Here is an 18,575-nt window from a genome sequence, read left to right as displayed (position 1 = left end):
TGACACTTCTAAATCACGCTTCTATTTTTTCCACGAGTTAACCGGCATGTTGGCTAGAGATCAAAGATTCGCGAAGAGCCCAGCTCACGCCGTCGCCACAGAAGGTCCGTTCCGCCAAGGTCTAATGATACAAGCCTGGGCGACTCCATTGGTGACGTGCGTAGTTATGAAATGGATTTCAAGGATGAGAACAAGGCCAAAGTGTTAACAAAGTACTGCGGGGGCGTTTATATTCAGCCAGTTGAATTACTCACAGTGTGTGTATGCAAGCGGACGCCTAAATCATACCGAATTCAGTCCTGATGTAGAGTCAAATACAAGTGAGACCTTACGGTAAACCACGTACCGCTTGTCTTTTTTAATGGGACCTCCGATTCTCTCGCGTTGCCTTTATTGATGATCTTCGCTCGTTGTTTCAAGAATAGACTGGATCACTTGCTGATTATATGCGAGTTATGGAAAAACTACATATCGCATATCGTAATAAAAATTATAAATAAACTGAAATTCTGCCTGTAAATACTTCGGTCAATAGTATAATACACAGCAACTAACGAGAGCTTTAAATGGTGCATTTAATATCTAATATTTATTATATGAAAAATACTTATTCAGACAGCAAGGAGTATGGGTGTTCAACTTTCTAAAAATGATCGAACAAACTTGACATCTGTTGGGTAACTGGTATCCTTCATTCCTATATGCAATGCCTAATATTAGTAAGAACTAAATATGCTTTGAAATAATTTGGAGCAATATTAATTAGTATCATGTTTTCAAGATTATACTTAAAATGACCTGTTACGGGCATTGCCTTATTGACTTTTACGGGATACTACACGATAAAGTAGAACAGAGCGCTTAGTAATAGCCTTTACTTGAGTCAAATTTTCGCATAAAGATTTTGTATCCTGCCGCTTGGTAGTTCCTCATCAATTGGGATCTATTCCTAATTAATAACATTGTATTGGCTTCAAATGATGAAACAATATCTTACGTCAGCCTGAGCTACGTGTCCGTGCTATCAATCCCGCTCGAGTGGTATGGTCTTATTATTATTAGATCTTATTAGTCTTATTATTCTAGATATCTTCTAAGTGGAAATTATTATTTCCACTTACCATTTAAGCAAAATTCATGTACTGATATTGACAACTCGATGATAGCAAAAAAAAAGAACCATAATCTTATTTTTGTAAACAATTGTGTTTTAGCCTACCTTACAATTCTTAGGTACTTTCTGTACGCTGGGTTTATTTATTCTAGAAATCTGAACCGTAAAGATTTGAGTACGTTGATCCTAGCGGTATTTTCTTATCTATTATACAATATGGGTTGAAAGCGTTCTCTTTAGATTAGAGATCTATCTATCAAAAGTGTTAGTTTCTACATTTATAATTAGTGTTTTAGAATCTGTTTCTACCGTCTTTTATTAGCTACTAAACAAATAAAGTAGCCCAATTTAACCTACATGATTTATTATACGTAAAAATGTAAGTGATATTGGCTTTAGCATATGCAGAGGAAGCGCATTCTGCGGAATTCCTTCTATTAGAACTCGTATTGATGCTGTGCGATTGCAAGTGGTGTTTCTGCATTCAGTCTTCAACCCGAGCAAACGCAACATAAGCAATTGTCTCAATGTAAAGCCCAATGTGAGCCTTTACCAGTAACCGTAAATTGTCGGAATACGCGGTGAGCTTCGATGCCTCCACCATCGCCGATGTTCCACGGAGCCGATCCAAGAATTGATCCCTGCGGGATGCCCGTCTTGACGCAGAGGCAAGCTAAGGAGAAGAGAGAATTCCTTAGGGATAAAGTGAGATTTCTTCCGCTCCAGTGCGTCCACTATAATTGTCCTGCTCATCGTGCTGAAGGCGTTTTTAACCTCCAACAAAGTAAGTATATAAGTGAACTGCTTGGGGACAGGAGCACCGGACGCCGAGCGGGTTACTTAATGTAAAGAAAGTAAGAACAGAATTGGTCAAAGTGGGGCAAGTCTCAAGAATTGCTTCTAGTTAAGCGAAACCACTATTCTGTTTACCATTGGAACGGTTGTTGTCAGCTGTTTATTACCGTTGCTTTGCGTGTTCCTTATAAAAAAGTTTGAGCGCGCAACACAAATTTATTGAGCTACAAGGCATTACTTCAGTCTTAAGCTCTCGTTTCGGCTCTATTGATAATCATAGTAATGCGCTAAGGCTCGCATTTGTCACAGATAAGAGTTCTACGTTAACTGAGCTTCCAACGTAAAATGACCAAACGAGTATGTAAAAACACTATATACATTGATATAATCAAAATAAATTCAATAAATAAATAAACCAAATTCACCGAATCAGCGACGTTTCAAATCAAGCTGGAGGCGTTTTTCAACGAATTGAATCAATGTTCATTTTCTGTTTATTACAGTTTTATTTGGATTGTCTTTTTCCTGCTCTTTGAAAATTCTCATCGAGAATCAGTCGGCAAGTGCTTTCTACTTCGATAATATGCTTGTAAGACATCTATTAAATTTACATAAGTCGCCATCATACCTATCTGAAGCATGAACCAAAATTCGTCAGAATTACATACTGGTCTGTTACAAACGAAAATTTTGCAATTTAACAACGTATGAACTAGTAGGGCTGGGGTAATAGTCTTCTAATATGTGTCAAAGGCAGTCTGTTTTATTTTTTACATACTTATCCCAGGGCTCTGGCAGCTTTTGGATAGCCGTATATCTACTATTTATGTTCGCATATGTAGTTTCCCTATCTACGGCTGCTCGAAATAAATTGCCCCTGATCTTCATTGAAAGTACTGCCATCACCTCACGTGCGAACCTACTCGACATTCCCACCAAACTCGCTTTCTACTCAGGATGAGGCTATTCTCTCGCCTACTTTTTTTCTCCTGCTGACGGTGGCGACTGAACGATGGCAAGCGTATACTTGTGGCGGGTTTTTTCTATTGACTGAAGCTTTTTACTGTCAATTTTTATTCCATATTATAAGTGGAATACACCGCACGCATGTTTCGTTATTCTAGAGTCAGATCAAGGGAGACCTTCTCTACCCAATTTCCCCATTTTCTGTATTTAAGTTATAGTTCCGTAACACGTTACATGAGAAGTGGCAATTTTAATGCAGGGAGCCCTTCAACTCCAAACCCTGCTTTCATGAAAAGCGTTCTCAGTCGCAGCAGTACGTTCTTGTCCTTCAGGTCTCGATATCTGGTTATTTCTTTCCCTACTTTTCTACTACTCCCTTACAGCTACTATCATTGAAACTTTTGCACCGTTCGCCCGCTAAAGGCTTCATCTCCTAATACTTTCACCAATCTTCTCCACAACTCTATGGCTTCCGAGAGACACAAACTTGACCGCTGACTAAAAAATGCTTTTCATTGTAAGCTCACTTCTCCTGAAGCAAACTCGACCGACTTTCACTTACAAGTTCACAGAAGATTGGAGTGTTCACCAGCTAGTAGATCATTCCGAATTTGCTTATAGCAGGCAAGTAATTACGATAAGTGTATTTTAGGTTCCTCCCCCTGACGGACCACCTACCAGTCTCCAGCGGTCGAACCTCTTTATTAGTGCAAACTTGGTGAGAGTGGTCCAAAAGTAATCCAAATTTGATGGGTTTGTCGTCACAACAGTATCAAGTTCTGTAAAAGAGGGTGATATTTACTAGCTAGTAAAAGAACTGTTTATGCGATATGCCCTTGATGTCAATGATGATCATATAACTTGAGAAAGGCAACTCTTATACAGCATACATGTGCTGTATGTATGTTGTTATCGAGTCGGCATATGAAAGGCATGTAGATGAAACTTGGTTGTCTGTAAATAGGAAGTTGGACATGGTGGGCAATCAGATTGCGAAAACTTAATTTGCAGTCTAATAACTGGCATGCGAAATCTGTTGATTGAGAAATCGTTCTTTAAAAACAGATTCTTTAGCCTATAATACAAAGAGAATCATGCGACATCAACTGTTACATTTGTGATTCCTCGTGACATCGGCTGAAGTTTATTAGAAGATCATAAGCGTAGAAATCGCTATACAAAGGACAATATTTAATTTTATCGCGTATCTAAACTAAACACATCCACGATGCGACCACTCAAGACTGTTTCCTGTGAACTTATCGTTGCTGAAACCTCGTAATCCTAACTTGGGGGAAACCATGATCATGGATTGGGCGAGATCTATTAGGAAGAACGAAGGTCATCTAATTAGCCAATACAATAATGAATTCAATTAACGATTTTTCGCAAGATTTTAGAAGGTCAAATGATGCGCACTCTGTAACCGCGAAACGAGGCTTTTATGGTGACATAAAGCAGGCGAAATTCGCTCGGCGACCCTGATGCTATCAAATACTTTGGTAAAGAATGAATGGCGGTGCAATTGCAGCAGACATCAATCTAGCGAAATTTTCTTCTTGTGCCATACAACTGAAAATATAAATGAAACTTGCGTACCAGCGAATAAGACCAACGCTACAAATTTGACAGTCTGCTTCTTTTGACAGTTATGTTCGTCTATACAATCGACTTATCCAAGCAACGCTAGCTTGGAGACCACTGGCCATACGAGGCCGATGGCACTAGAGGCCTTAGTGTCTTGAATAGAACGGGAAAAGCCTAACTTCAAACTAATATTGAAGAGTTAATTACGAGACAGCTTTTCGTTCGTTTACGACTCTTAGCTGTTCTTTTTACGACAGGCATCTTATTGCTTCAAGAACCTAGCAGCATAGGGGGCTCAATACAAACCATATCGTGTGCATGATAAAAATTGATCTTTCGGAACAACAACTGAGAATTCTGTCAGTATGTAAGTCGTAGTTGTTTGTGGCCAGTTAGGTAGCAGATGAAATTTTTATAATTCCTTAAACTTTAAAGTTATATCGCTCTCTTTAGCTCGCCGGTTAAGTAGTGGGTTCTAGGACACGATCAAGATATTTTCGGATTATTGAATACGTCTCAACAGGCAACATGTATGATATATCTGGGAACACCATGTCCGTCGGCGAGGTGCTAGACATTTCCATTCTCAATTGATAACTAAGGTACAAACTGAGCAAGAGAACTCCAGAGCTTAGACTGCAGTAACTTCTATATGTGGGGTCATCAAGTTTGAGTTAACCAAAAGATTATCTGATAAACATCGGCAGCAGGAAGGGCGAGGAGGCCCTGGTGGCTCCAGCCCGGGCAATTTGCTCCTGTGCGTTAGTTACGACTGCTGCTGCTATATGCATGTACCATTAGCAGCCAATGCATTGAGCGCTCTCGGCAATCGCAGATCTTGCTCGCAGCTAAGTTGTACCACCTTGATTAATGACACATAATGGCTTTCGCGTCAAGCCTCGATAAAACTATATTCACAAAAGCAAAAGGACTGCTTCAAGTAGCCTAACGCTCGTCAGGCCAACGTACGGAAATGCGTTAAAGCGCTATGCACTATCGCATCGTTCCTCTCCGTTACGACTATAAATGATTAACGTGGCGCCGTGTGCAAAGTTTATGGCCGCGGCTTTACTCCGTATTTGCGCCAACTTAATGAGTAAGCAATAGTGATATTAACTTGCGCCTGCCATGACTGGCGCTCCTGTGATAACAGCGACCATGTTACTCCTTTAGTGATAACTTGTACTCTAAAATAAACCTCGAGAACAGTGGTTTTCGGACGTTAAACGTACGCATCCAATCACTTTTTGTTGACTGTAACGATAATTATCTTTTCTTCCGACCCTTCTTTCTTGTTCGGAAACCTGGGCGGGCCTGTCCTCTTCATTTTAAGGGTTCAGCTATGGTTAACTTAATGCTAGTCGATTAGCGTGGGCATCAGTTCATCGTCCGGAGCGGAAAACTCTGCGACAATCGGTAAAATGTCCCGCAAACGCTCGTAACATATCAATGGTATAATGGGGCCATTTGGACGTGAAACTCGACGAATTATTCCATTATCTATAAAGTAAACCTCGATATAAAAAATTTCCTCAAATTTCGATATTTGAGCTGCGTATTGCTTAAACATTTAGTACGACTCGAGTTAGCGGATCTTTCCTGGCTGAAGTGAGAAAGCGAACAGAATCTCGTTTGGGACAATTAAGGAATTTTCATTCTACTACAGGTTTGTTAAACCGTACTAAAGCAGTTGCAGTTTTATCTGTTCCAGAGTTAGATTTTCCGAAACATACTGACAGCAAGTTAGACTCTACAAGGCCATGTCATCTGAACATCCTGGACGTAAAATTGGTCAGAACGATTTACGGTTATATGGGCCACTATCCTTCAGATATATATGATACGATTGCTAATTTGGTAGCGAAATTGAAAGAATTCATTTGCCTTCCGTTACAACTCAACCTAATGGGCATATATTTATGCACGGATATATTAAGCTACGCTAAGACTGTCCTATTTTCGTGCACGTCATACCGTATCTTGTCAAATTTATCCTATATGATATAAAAGTAAATGGCACCTTCCGCAGTTATAACGCACCATCAAGGTTGAATACCCGTACAATAATTCCGGATCCTCACATATATGGATTATGAATTGCAATCAAATATTAAATAATTTTTCAAAATTTCTTTAAACCAGAATCATGGATCCTTCTGATTGCTGCGCAGACTTCAGTCCAATCAAGCTGCTATCATAGAATGGTGCCCATGTCAATACAATTATCCTTCTTTAGCTACACTCCTTGAACAAAATACAGTATCTTATAGTACCATAGTCCAAACATATTCGGACTGCCCAGTAAAACCTAATATCGTATCGCAAACGAATCATGATCATTGGCTTTGCCAGCTTGGCACTGAATATTCATAATAAAACATCATCTCCTCTAACTATGGTTTTCCGATGCCATTTTCTTTCTAATTTTACTTCTATCTTTCTTACAGTGGGTCGTTACAAGCCCATAGGATCTAGTTCTTGGTCACCTGACCTCATCTCACAGAGACACGTGGGTCCAACTATGAAATATTTTTTTTCAGTACTCTTTTTTAAGTTTACGAATGATTATAAATTGTTTTACGCCGCAACTGGGGTCTTTGGCAAATACACAAATATATGTGTGCTTTCTTTCTTTTCGTGAAAATGATTGCGTTAACTACGTTTTAGTCCATATAGCAATACCATTTTTCGCTAGTCTATTACCTGAAACCTATACGTGAAATTACGAAAAACCCCAGCTTGTCTCTAACGAAAAAAAAAGAAAAACTGTGCTTCTCCGTTATTTTTGTCCTTGCAACAGATTATTATGTGTGGCTCCGATCGCGAAAGGGGCCGTGCCTTACTGTTAGCTGAACTTCCTGGATATGCTCTATGTGCAGGTTATGCAGTTCTTCGTTCAGGCTATCATTTCAATCTGCGTCAGGGTTTTCTGAATATTATACACTGTTTTTAATTGTTAGATAGATTCTGTTCACGTTAGATAAGAGTACAAACGTTGAAAAAAGGAACGCCTAGGTTTCAGAGCTCATGATTCCTTTAATACTACGTTACCAGCATATGATAGGATATAATGTTCCTGTGTTGAATATGATGCAGTTAACCATCATTTTACCAGCTTAACCAACTAGCCGAAAATTCATTATTGGACTTATTGAATATGTCAGATCTGTGTTCGCGCACCTCTTTGGCCGAGTGTTTTCGTGCTGTTTCGATTAGGGTACTAACAGGTTGGCGGACCAGGCACAATCGTAATGTCTCGTCCGTTATAAGAAATCTCTGTCCGGATAGAACTTGTTATTGAATATGTCATATGGAACCGTATAATTTCTTACTTTAATAAAGTTTGAAAGAAAAAGGGTTAGCAGCTGTTTGAAGCGAGAAATGCACACAAACAGTTTAAACCTACAAGCTATTGAATTTACGATTTTAGAACTAAGGAGGTCTAGCACTGTGACGACAAGCACCAAATGTCACTTTTAATCAATCATTTAGAACCTACGCCTCTTGTCATGTACCTGGATATAAACACCAAGCGAAAACAGTCTTCTGAAGTTTAGAGAAAAACTAGGAAAAGAAGTGATAAACACCATTCAGTAGTAGGGTGTCTCCCTATTTTTTTAATGCTGCATCCAATCAACTCTTACCGTTATCGTGGCACTTATTCTTCAGAACATTACTTTACGTACCGTCGTGTAATCTCTCAGTGGCGTATCCTAGGTGGCACAATAGCCGATCGTCTAGTTTGACTACTCTGTGCTTTTACTGTAAGTTCTGTACATCGATCATTTCAACATGGTGCCGAGCAGTGATGAACGGAGGTGGATCAGGAAAAATCCAAAAGCGCTCGACAAGCCCTGTAAGTGGACTCAAGATTCGGAGAACAATCTACAAAGTATGTAGCAAATTTGAAGTTACAAGATCCATCGGCGACCGTTGTCTATCGTTTCTATATATACATATATGCTGCATGTATACGTAAAAAAAAAACAATAAAACTAATCAATTCAACAATTTACGACAAGAAATAAAGAATGTTATTTTGATATTGGTCAGTAAGCATAGTGCTCATTGTTGTAACTACTGCACATTTCACATATGCTTACACTGCGGCATGACACTATCACAATATAGTATAAAAGTCATAGAGGTGGTATTAGATACCGTATCAAATGTGTTTCACATCGAAGTTCGCTCTTTAGTGTAATTTATTGCGCATCTCCCGCTACTTCAATAGATTTGAAACGATTCAATCGCTAAGATACCTTTTTCTAGTTGTCCATAGATCTTTGGTTAAGGAAAAACAATTTTTCATCTCGAAAATCACCACTCACTGGTCACGCTTTATTCATTGAAGGTCACATAATTACGCAAACTAATTGAATATTAGGCAAAGGGGCTTCAAGGGAAAGTAATTCAAACGTATTGAGAACAAAGGTCATAGTGCTGAAGACTAGAAAGCAGGTGGCCAGATATTAGAACCCGAAGGAGAGGAACGCGTTACCGCAGGCGAGGAGGCATCTCATCAAAGCAGAGCTGGGGTTCTAAGGGCTATGGTGGCTGACACTGGCATTTAAAATGTTAAAAACTCTAAAAATACAGGAACTAGGTGAGAAATAGATCCCCCGTGAACCGACTCCAGGCCATGTAGCATTTGAAGAATTTTAATCACCGAAGAAACTGCCTGGAACCCAAGGCCGCCATAAGCGAGGCATGCTCCAGTTTCTATCGCCAGCCGAAAAAAAGACTAGACGAGAGAATAACGTCACCCTGAAGAAAAATCAAATTCAGTATTAAGTAGGTTCAGGTGTAAAGGCTAAGTTTGTTTGTATATTTCTATATTCCGCATTGGTTCTTCAAGACCTGTTTATGGAGCAAAGGCTCTTAAGCACCATAGCAGTTACCTACAAAGGTATATTCTTGACTAATATAATGACACGTGCAATTACAATAAGTTGCTAATAGAGTAGGTTACTGCACCTTAAGTTAATGAGGTCTTTATAAGATTGTATGAAATCTTCCCGTAAGCCGCTTTGATCAGCAACTGACGAGTAACGGCAATCTAGGAAGAATGAGTTTACAGGGGGTAAGGGAGCCTCTGGCTAAACAGACTGAAGTCGAACTCACAACAAGAATCACAAGTACTAAGTGTATACATTTTGAGATAAGCGTAGTCACAACCTCTTTATTAATTTATCTTTATTATCGTCTTTTTTTATTATTACAAATAGATCCATAAATAGATAGAAATACGCGATTTTTAACGGACCATTTTAACTGCAATCAAAAAAGCATTTGTGCAATACAATAAATCTTCACTACTAATGTACCTGCGTCGAGTTCGACGGTGACCCACTGTATATAAACAGTTAATCGTGCTTAACAATGCAAATGTTCTTGTTGATGGATTCATTGAGTGACTTCTTCTGATAGGCAAGCTTATAGAAATTGATGAATAACGCGAGGCCAAGGAAGCCCTGAGGCATCATGATCATGATAAACCCTGGCGGGTATCCGCAGTCGTAAAAAATTGGAATAAATCCGTGAAGGATAATGGCTACATGCTGGTAGATCTGGGCTTTTGTTAAGTACCGTTTCCACCAGAGATGGCGCTTAAATCGAGGACCCAGCATCGCTAAGAAGTAGTAAATATACATGACGACGTGAATGCAGCAGTTCATACATATGCCGAACATCGTTTGCCCGTCCATGCCAATATACATAAACATATAGCCGTTGAGCACAATGAGAGCGTGATGTGAGACGTGCTGTGCAGTGATATTGTCGAACCGTTTGCGCAGAACGAAGAACACCGTATCAAGAAAGTCCAAGGCTCGTATCAATAAATACCAGTAACAGTAGCTAACTAGGGCGATCCCGTTATCATCCGTCGAGTGGTTCATTGGCTGGCAGAACAGGTTATAACCTCCGCCAAGATACGAGTGGCGAAGGAACTTGTACGCGAAAAAACAATTAGCTATCACCATTGCCACATTGTATACGTTTATGACGTTCCTAAGGTTATACGGTTTTCTGTTCGCCATCATACGTGGTCCGTAACTGTAGATAAAGTATAGGTAGGCAACTTCCAATACGATGACGTATATCGGGTTTGAGATAAGAAGCCAGTCTCTTGTTCGCGGGTCTGCCTTCTCATACGCCCATTGGCGAAAAGTGTAAATAGAGTCAAGCATTTTGCCCAGTTTGTACAGCGGCCTGATGTAAAATACAACCACTAGCGGTGCACGCGTATCTGCAAACTACAGAGAACACGTAACAGCAGAAAAAAAGACGAGCACTTGAATTCTGTTTTTTCTGAAAAAGTACCCTGAATCGACTTTTAGCTTCCACGATACGTATGCAACGTCTCAACAAGTAGTCCACATAACGTGATTGATGGTTCACTGCCTTATAGACTGAACAAATAAATAAAGATAACAGCCGCAACGCCTGGCTGGTTGTATCTGTTTAACCTACCACCCGAAATGTGCAGCAAAAACTTAGAGCGCCGAATTGGGTGCGCGTTCGAAGTTGTATGGCCGCTTTATCGGAGAAAGGGCGCGCGTCCCCGATCGTTCGAACGATGCACGCGGCGAAAGCTGGTCCTGTTTGTAGAGGGTGAAGCAAGGGTTGCAGAAATTATATACGGAGAATTTTTTGTCGCGTGTGTTTGATGTGCTCTGTACATTAGAGGTTCTCTACCTAAGACCTAGACCTATCCTTAGGCGAGTCAATGTTAATATTCCTGGATTCACTTCAATTAAAAAGTCATACCGAAACGGTGTCCAAGAAACCTAATGGCTTTTGTCAGAGAGCGTAATTACTCCAGAAGTTCATTTTCAAATTAGGCACCTGCACCTGTAAACTTCCCGGTCACTAGATAAACTAATACGCAAAAAGCTGAAGCGGCCTGATTTCTCTGTGCTGTGCCAACTCTTCAATATTTACTAAATATTAATTTGGAAATCGAACTGGAAGAGCTGCACAGCTATCCAAATGTAGATATTAGGTTCAGGAATTAGGCAGATATGGTAACTATATATTTGTCAGTTCTGAAACCACACCTTTACGAAGCTGTTATTTCAGTCACCGAATTTTCTAGATAAGTTCTTGTATATAACTTGTGTAGTGATGCATGAGATATGCTTGTTTCAAGTTTCAAGACGCACGCTCTGACCATTAATCAAATCTTTATGTTGGATTACGATTCGTTAACTGACTGTGGCTTATATAGACGAAAAATAGCAAAATATAGACGTACTTTTCTCTTAAGCCATTGGACCTATACCAGAATATACAAAAACATTATTATAGTTAGCAAAACCGCGGCACACTTATAGGAGCCAGTGAAGAAGTTCACGGCCCCCCACAGAACACCTATAATGAACGGAAGGAGCCATACAGAATCTTTGTCCCATGGTAGATAGGCTTGAAGACATATCGAAAGCCCATAAAACAGCACAACTTCATTTAATTTATAGGACACTACAGGATTAATATATTTCAACCAGGCACACCGTTTTGGAAACTTGAAGTTTGAGTACGTACGTATTTCTCTAAACACGAATAAATTTACATTGAATAAATCATACAAGATGGATATATTATGGTACCTATATTATGCAATGAGTAATTTTGCTCTTCGTTTTTTTTTCAAAAAATAAAGTCACGTTCTTTGTATGGAAACCTATAGAACATCCACGCATACTCGTCTAATGTCGTCGATTAGCTCCTTTTATCTAGTTTTTAATTTGGGCCGACTATTTGCATCTTCGAAACCTATCATAGGTTTGCCCTAGCCATGACCGAATCATTAAGCCATAATAGTTATTGTCAAGCAGTTGAGAGGGCATACCATGCTTCCCGATAAATGGCAGACTTGACAATCATAATAGCAGCAGGACTGGGTATGCGGTGAATTAAACGCTAACGGAGGCAAACTCGCTTAAAAGAAAAAGCAAATATTCATTTTCTTTGTTATATGGATACGAAGAGAACAAGCTATTTTACATTTAGTAAATAAACATGTATTTAAAAAATCGACAAGGCTGTATTCTTAGATGTCCTACATTAGCTAGCGAAGGCTGCAGGTTTTATTTGGCTGATAGACGGGACTGTCTTTTCCACACACATTTCCCCCATAGTCAGAAATACTTGTCAGCAAGACGCATCACCAGTGTCTCACGGCATTCAGTTCATATCGAATCTCAAAGATGGGTCGCTTACAAATACCCAAGCGTTATTAACCCACTCAAGATTTAGTAGACGCTTTTAAAGAGTGTAAAATAGCAGCCTTATACGACCACCCAGATTCTTCTCTACGCGTAATTATATTATTACATTTGACTGAACATGAGTTCAGTTTATACGAAGCAGTCTTTTCTTTTATAGATACCATTATTTTTTGGTTCGCGTTTGTACGTGTGTCGCGTTAGAGCAGTTTACAGAAGTAAACGTATAGACATTTATTAGAAATATAGATACGTTGCATGATAAAAACCCATTGAACGCGGTTATATTGGCGGGCTAGCAAATATTCGTAGGAGAAAGTGTTTTAGATTAACTTTGTGACGACGGTCAGAGTAAGTGGAACGTTTTAGTAAATGAAAAAATGTTGAGCGAAAGGAAAAAGCAAATCTGAGCTAAGCACTGATCTTCGGTATGCGTATAATAATAGAAGGATAAGTTATCTCCAATCAATAAAATGTCAATAAAATGCTGTAGGTTTCAGAATCCAATGATGCTACTCCGCCTGACCGTGAATGGCAAAAAGACAATGGCCGAAGCTGAAAAACAAACACAGATAAAATATTATTTAGAAAATCGCGTTTGTCTAAATCAGAACTGTGGGATAATCTATATTTTACTCACATGTACAGTGAGTATGTAGCTAGAAACAGCTGACTGTGTTAATAATCGTTCATTATTTGAGGGGATTTTCTATTAAACAACACATACTGAGCTGCACCGCACCGTAAACGCTAATCGTACAAAACGGCGATCAACCCTCATTCCGATTAGCTCAGGTTAAGAGGAATCATCATTCGAAGTGTGTATTCTTCACTCGCGTACTTTCATTAATGCCACAGAAAATTTCTTTTTTTTTTTTTACAACAATGGCCATCTTCGAAATATAAGCAATTTTCTTCATTTTCCATAAGCAAAGGGATTAACTAAAGCCGTTTGCTGATCTTCAAGGAGTTATAAGCCTCGTTCGGCCCCACCGTGTCAAGCTTTAGTCGTTTTTTTTTTGTATTTTGACCCACGACTTATTTGCGACCTTTTTGTGTAAACATACTGTTCCTTGAGAGATGAGGGCGGGCCGTACCTTGCACACACTTATGGAACAAATTAACTAAATCAAATAGTAAACACGGATGGACTTCGGCAGCTTCGGATTTGTAAAATACCGAAGTCAATGGGTATGTGAAGGCCAGCAAGCCATTTGGGCAATATCAGGTCAATGATGGCGTTTCGCGAAGTGGCAAGCGGTGACTTTGTGGAATTCAAGAGCAGGATCAGTGATAAAGAATGACAATTATGATCTCCCCAGCGGTACTACAAACTATGTTCCCGACCTTCGGCGAACTTCTTGCTATATGGACACGGAGTTGCATTTTTGGTTCTTCCCTCATAGATTGGCCGTCAGCTAGGCGGTGGAATATCTACCGGAAGATGATGAGAAGCCAGCTTATCCTGGTATGTCTCGGAGCTATCACGTTGGATGTTGTGGATTGCTGCTACAGACTAGTCGAAGGTAGACAGATTTGAACTTTTTTAAAAGTTTAATTTTTTAAGCGTAACGCAGGCTGAATGATAAATAAACAGAAAAAAGGTATTCAACCGAGTGTCTAATTTTCGTAAACAATATTCCGCCACTATATAAATCAACAGTATCTTGCCGCTCTACGATAGACGTGTTTGCAAACGAGACATGGACGTTTTAAGAAAAGTCTATCTGACACCAGGTTACGTGCAGTTTCGCTGCCCAGTTGCTTGGGGCCACCGCAGAAACTCCTAACAAAATCGTTCGTCGTAACATGCCAAATGTAAAAATGCCAGCTTTATTAAGCCATGTAAATGTATCAATGGTATACCTGATGTTTAGCTATTTAGAGTGGGCCTAAAAAATGTTAGGCTGGCGTCGTGATGAGCGAAACAGTAAACAATATACCGATAAGATACCGATCTTATAAACATTCTCATAGACATACATATATGTTTGCTTTTGTCTCGAAAACTTTCTATTTAATGAGTTGAAAAGCCTCATACAGAGATCTTGCACTAAAACTTCAAATTAGGCGCTATAGATAAGAATGATTTAAATCTAGTACAGCAGTGCGAACTTTATCGTCAAGACATACTCTTCGTTGAATACCGGAACACGTTGAAAATATATAGCAATGTATTGAAGATATATAGAAAATCGTATGTCAACAATTGATAGAAACTGAGAGTCCATTATGGCATGATGATCCGCTCAGATCTCCAAGCTATGACGATTTCTGTTCGAGAATGACCCAACTTTTGTCAACTTCAATTTGGAAATATATATATAAATATATATATAAGGTACAAAATCGTTGTTATAGTAACAAAAGTTTTCCAGTAATAGTACTAGTAGTACCTCCCAGTAACAAATGTAGTTTATTTACAGGCTCATACGCCGCATGAGTTATCAGAATGTTTATCTAAAAATGATATGCCCGAGTTACACAAAAACATAGGCAGTTGTAGGTAATAATACATATACTAGTTAATGGGTAACACGTTTCGTGCTAAGAGCCATCAGTCTGATGGATGCCGAACGGCGATACCGGACGCAAAACTTGAAACATGAAGGTGCTAGGGCTCGGTCAAAGATCTTACCGGTTCATTCTTGACTCCGAAATAACTGTTTATTGAAAAAATAACTGCGAATCCTAGCAGTTATTTGGCCACCCTTGCCAGCTTCTATACCTACATCTTACATACTTAACATCGACACATTTTAAAAGTATGCTTTTCATAGTAGTCCTGGTCTAGTGCATCCTTGCTTCAATGGCGGACGCGTATAATGGCTTGTTTAATATTAACAATACAAACTATTACAAACAAAACATGCACGACGTTTGTTTTGTTTCATTTTAGCTGATTTCTATCAAGTAAAGTGCGGAAGTTAAAGACAGAAATATACGTTTTAATTATTTTTAAGTTAGGCCAACTACGTATATGTGATTAAAGTCAAATGTTGCATATCTAGATTCATCTGGATTGTAACATACACTGAAGGAGTTAGACAATTGAACACGAATCGATTGCTTGAACGGAATTTTTGTTTCAAAAAATCTGTATTTAGCAATACTTCGTTCCCTTTTGTACTCACTCTGACCTCACACGTCGTCGCTCAGGCGTTCATCCTGTATTTAGTATTCACCGATTCCATTGAGCGGGTTCGAGTAACTCGACGATGCCCTCCTTTGAGTCGAAGTGGCGCAGGTCGTCGTCCAGACGTGAGTTCGTATCGTGTGGGGGGCGGCATAGGTGGCGTTACAGGTTCGGAATCATCTTCCAGGGCTCCCCCAGAAGTTGGTTTTTGATCAGCGTCAGCTGACATATCGATGTCTGCAGGAATGTCTTCCATCTCAGGACGATTTGACTCTCCCTCCGGTAACGGGTTTGGCGGCTCCGCAGGCATAATAGGTGGTTTCATCGTCGGCATCATTTCCATCATGGCCATTGCATTCATGTTATTGACGCCTTCATTAGTGTTTTTCATCATCGAGTTGTCAGTTATAACGTCGACGTGTACATCTAAAAGAAACAGATAACTGTTAGACAACGTCATCACCAGCGACCTACTCTGCATGCAACTTTTTTTTTTGCAAAATTTTAAGTTAAGTAAGGTAAAATTGACAGTGTAGGTTCCTAGAAGCGCTGCTTTGGTCAAATTTAAAGGTCTTTAGGTTCGAAAATCAGTCCATCAGCCTTAGTCGAAAGTGTTTGAAATGCTAACATCGGAAATTAACAAAATTGATTTTTTATACTTTCTTGTTGTATAAGGCCGGGCATTAAACGAATAACAGCCATTAAATAATAGTTCATTATAAATTAAATAATTTCACTTTGCAAATGTCAATTTTCGTTCTTGAGGGACCGAGCATAGCATGTAGTGAAATGGCAAGATAAGTTCATTCAGGCACCCCTATAGGATTGCGCTTTATGATTCCACCGCCATAAACTGAAGCAAACCTATCGAAATCATATGGTAAACTGGACAAATATCTGAATGAGGAAAATATAATAGGAGTACGGCAACGCAATGGCTACTGTGTTAACCATGCAATTCTGCATGGTATCTTTCGTTATTCAATAGCTACAACGTGATGGTTCGCTCAGTTCTATTGTCGTCCAATTGTACGGACTTCATTACCGTGGTGATGATGAAGTATGAAATCATCAAAGTCGACCGCGTCTAGAATCTTGCAAGGTGCCTTCATAGGCCTGTCAGGCAAAGGAAACATCACTGGTTCCATCGGTGGCGGCATCATCATCATCATCACCGGGGGCACTTCGGTCTTTTTTTCGCTAAGCATTTGAAGTGCTGCATGGAGGAAGAATCTGAAAAGATAAAATAACAAACAGTAAGTAAGGGTGAATTCGGGCATACAACTCTATCCAGAGACAAACCTTTCGTGCTTCCCGTCATGGTTAAATTTAGTTGACTCTAATTACCAGCACTGGCAGAATTTAGAAATAACATTTCAGAATGCCTCGTCTGCACTTAAAATAGGTAATTTTCAACGGGCTAAGCAGATGTTAATAGATTCTTTTATCAAGTGGCGCCAGTTGAACTGTTCAACAAGGGAACAGATCACCTACAATTGGTCCTATTAGTACAATTAGACCTATAATTAGTTTCAGCTAAAACGTCACGATGTAAGAGGCGTTTTGAGTGAGTTGAATCTTTTTTAAGGAACCTAATTAACCTGTGTCCATTTAAAAACTATACACAACCACGTTTCTGGTTATGGCTTATGGAATTATATTTATAATTCGAGCATAGCCGTCTGACATTGTTGAATTGCGTAGCTATGCTTGTAGTTCCTGATATATGCAGCTTCGTTGTTCTGGACGCTTTTCATAGGTGTAGAGTACCAGATCTGTAAAGAGGATGACCATCTTCGCATTGAAACTTGTTCAACTCACAACTTTCTAAAAGTAAAACTCAAATCAGACGTATTTTGTTGTTCTGCAAACCTTTTTTTTAGGTTTAAAATAACAAACCGTTTGTGGCAGGATTTTTCACAGAATAAAATGACTGCTTTTGATGATAAAAATTCCGTCCAACACCAAACTATCAATTTAGAAGATATTACGATTTTTAATCAAATTGACACTACAGTTAATTACGTCAGCAATAGGACAAATAGATGATTATACGGTACGGGTGCGTTGGATATGGGTCGAGTGTTAACTAATTTCCGAGGACTTCATGCTAGCCAAGCAAATAAACCAAGAAAGTGAACGCATAGGTAATAGGCACATATTTGTGGATCACTAGATATGCAAAAACGACAAACATCGTTGTACAAACTTCTTCGTAAGCACGGATCTGTTAGGCAGCAAGGAACTATACTTGTGAGAGAGCTCTCTCTATTCGATGCGCGCAAGCTTTCGTTACTCATACCCCTTCTTTAGAGCCTTTCTCAGTTTGGTGCTTTCCGAATCACTGGGCACAAGCGTAAGCACGATACAAGCAAATAAAATAACCTTCATAGACACTCTGCACGATTTTGACCAGGTCGAACCATAACTCGTCAAATACATCTTCACTTCAACAGATGTTCTCTCTGACGGCTATGTTGCATTGCGCGACAACTTTAAACTACAACATCAGCTATTTATAACTGATGGGACTGGATAAGCTTTTCCGTGACGTCAGAAAGATCTTCTTATTTAGCCGCTAACGCGTAACTCGATGTCGTCAGTGGCGAGACAGACAGACAGACAGGCCAGCAAAAGCTAGCTTCACGGCAAGATTTTAGTCTATCGCATTTGCATTCGCAGGAATTGCACGGCACCGCTAAACTTTCCACGAACCTTGGGCGCCGTCCCTCTTTTATACTTAAGTATT

General features: G+C 39.5%; 2 protein-coding genes and 1 pseudogene across 5 annotated transcripts; 1 reads left to right on the top strand and 2 right to left on the bottom strand.

Moving 5' to 3' along the window:
- The first annotated feature begins 1,509 nt into the window (after positions 1-1,509).
- On the top strand, positions 1,510-8,475 carry LOC147752467 (uncharacterized). The gene is made up of 2 exons (XM_086971497.1): positions 1,510-1,898; positions 8,232-8,475. Exons 1-2 carry the CDS (start codon positions 1,706-1,708, stop codon positions 8,360-8,362), a joined length of 324 nt encoding a protein of 107 aa, XP_086827623.1. The 5' UTR covers positions 1,510-1,705; the 3' UTR covers positions 8,363-8,475.
- Positions 8,476-8,696: 221 nt separating this feature from the next.
- LOC147752466 (very long chain fatty acid elongase 7 pseudogene) lies at positions 8,697-11,061 on the bottom strand (annotated as a pseudogene). Of its 2 annotated transcripts, none has more exons than XR_015314003.1 (2): positions 9,790-10,945; positions 8,697-9,229 (listed from the first exon to the last, which is right to left on the bottom strand). The product of XR_015314003.1 is annotated as a very long chain fatty acid elongase 7 pseudogene, transcript variant X2 (transcript). The 2 variants fall into 2 exon arrangements; XR_015314001.1 differs by lacking the exon at positions 8,697-9,229 and having other exon boundaries at positions 9,602-10,719; positions 10,937-11,061.
- Positions 11,062-11,634: 573 nt separating this feature from the next.
- LOC111267917 (uncharacterized) lies at positions 11,635-18,333 on the bottom strand. 2 transcript variants are annotated; one of them, XM_022846501.2, is made up of 4 exons: positions 18,129-18,333; positions 16,872-17,059; positions 15,825-16,252; positions 11,635-13,245 (listed from the first exon to the last, which is right to left on the bottom strand). In XM_022846501.2, exons 1-3 carry the CDS (start codon positions 18,266-18,268, stop codon positions 15,846-15,848), a joined length of 735 nt encoding a protein of 244 aa, XP_022702236.2. In that variant the 5' UTR covers positions 18,269-18,333; the 3' UTR covers positions 11,635-13,245; positions 15,825-15,845. The 2 variants fall into 2 exon arrangements, with proteins under 2 accessions (XP_022702236.2, XP_086827622.1); XM_086971496.1 differs by having other exon boundaries at positions 15,831-16,252.
- Positions 18,334-18,575: the final 242 nt, after the last annotated feature.

This window comes from Varroa jacobsoni, unplaced genomic scaffold (assembly GCF_002532875.2).
Source record: "Varroa jacobsoni isolate VJ856 unplaced genomic scaffold, vjacob_1.0 scaffold_1240, whole genome shotgun sequence".
Classification (NCBI taxonomy): Eukaryota; Metazoa; Arthropoda; class Arachnida; order Mesostigmata; family Varroidae; genus Varroa; species Varroa jacobsoni.
This window is presented reverse-complemented; position numbering and strand designations above follow the sequence as displayed.

Coding starts and splice junctions, on each gene's coding strand:
- LOC111267917 (XM_022846501.2), bottom strand. CDS start 18,268: ATGTATTTGACGAGTTATGGTTCGACCTGGTCAAAATCGTGCAGAGTG. Junction 17,060..18,128: donor AGAAAGGCTCTAAAGAAGGG/GTATGAGTAACG, acceptor TTATCTTTTCAG/ATTCTTCCTCCATGCAGCAC. Junction 16,253..16,871: donor CATACTTCATCATCACCACG/GTAATGAAGTCC, acceptor TGTTTCTTTTAG/ATGTACACGTCGACGTTATA.
- LOC147752467 (XM_086971497.1), top strand. CDS start 1,706: ATGCCTCCACCATCGCCGATGTTCCACGGAGCCGATCCAAGAATTGAT. Junction 1,899..8,231: donor CGTTTTTAACCTCCAACAAA/GTAAGTATATAA, acceptor TTTTACTGTAAG/TTCTGTACATCGATCATTTC.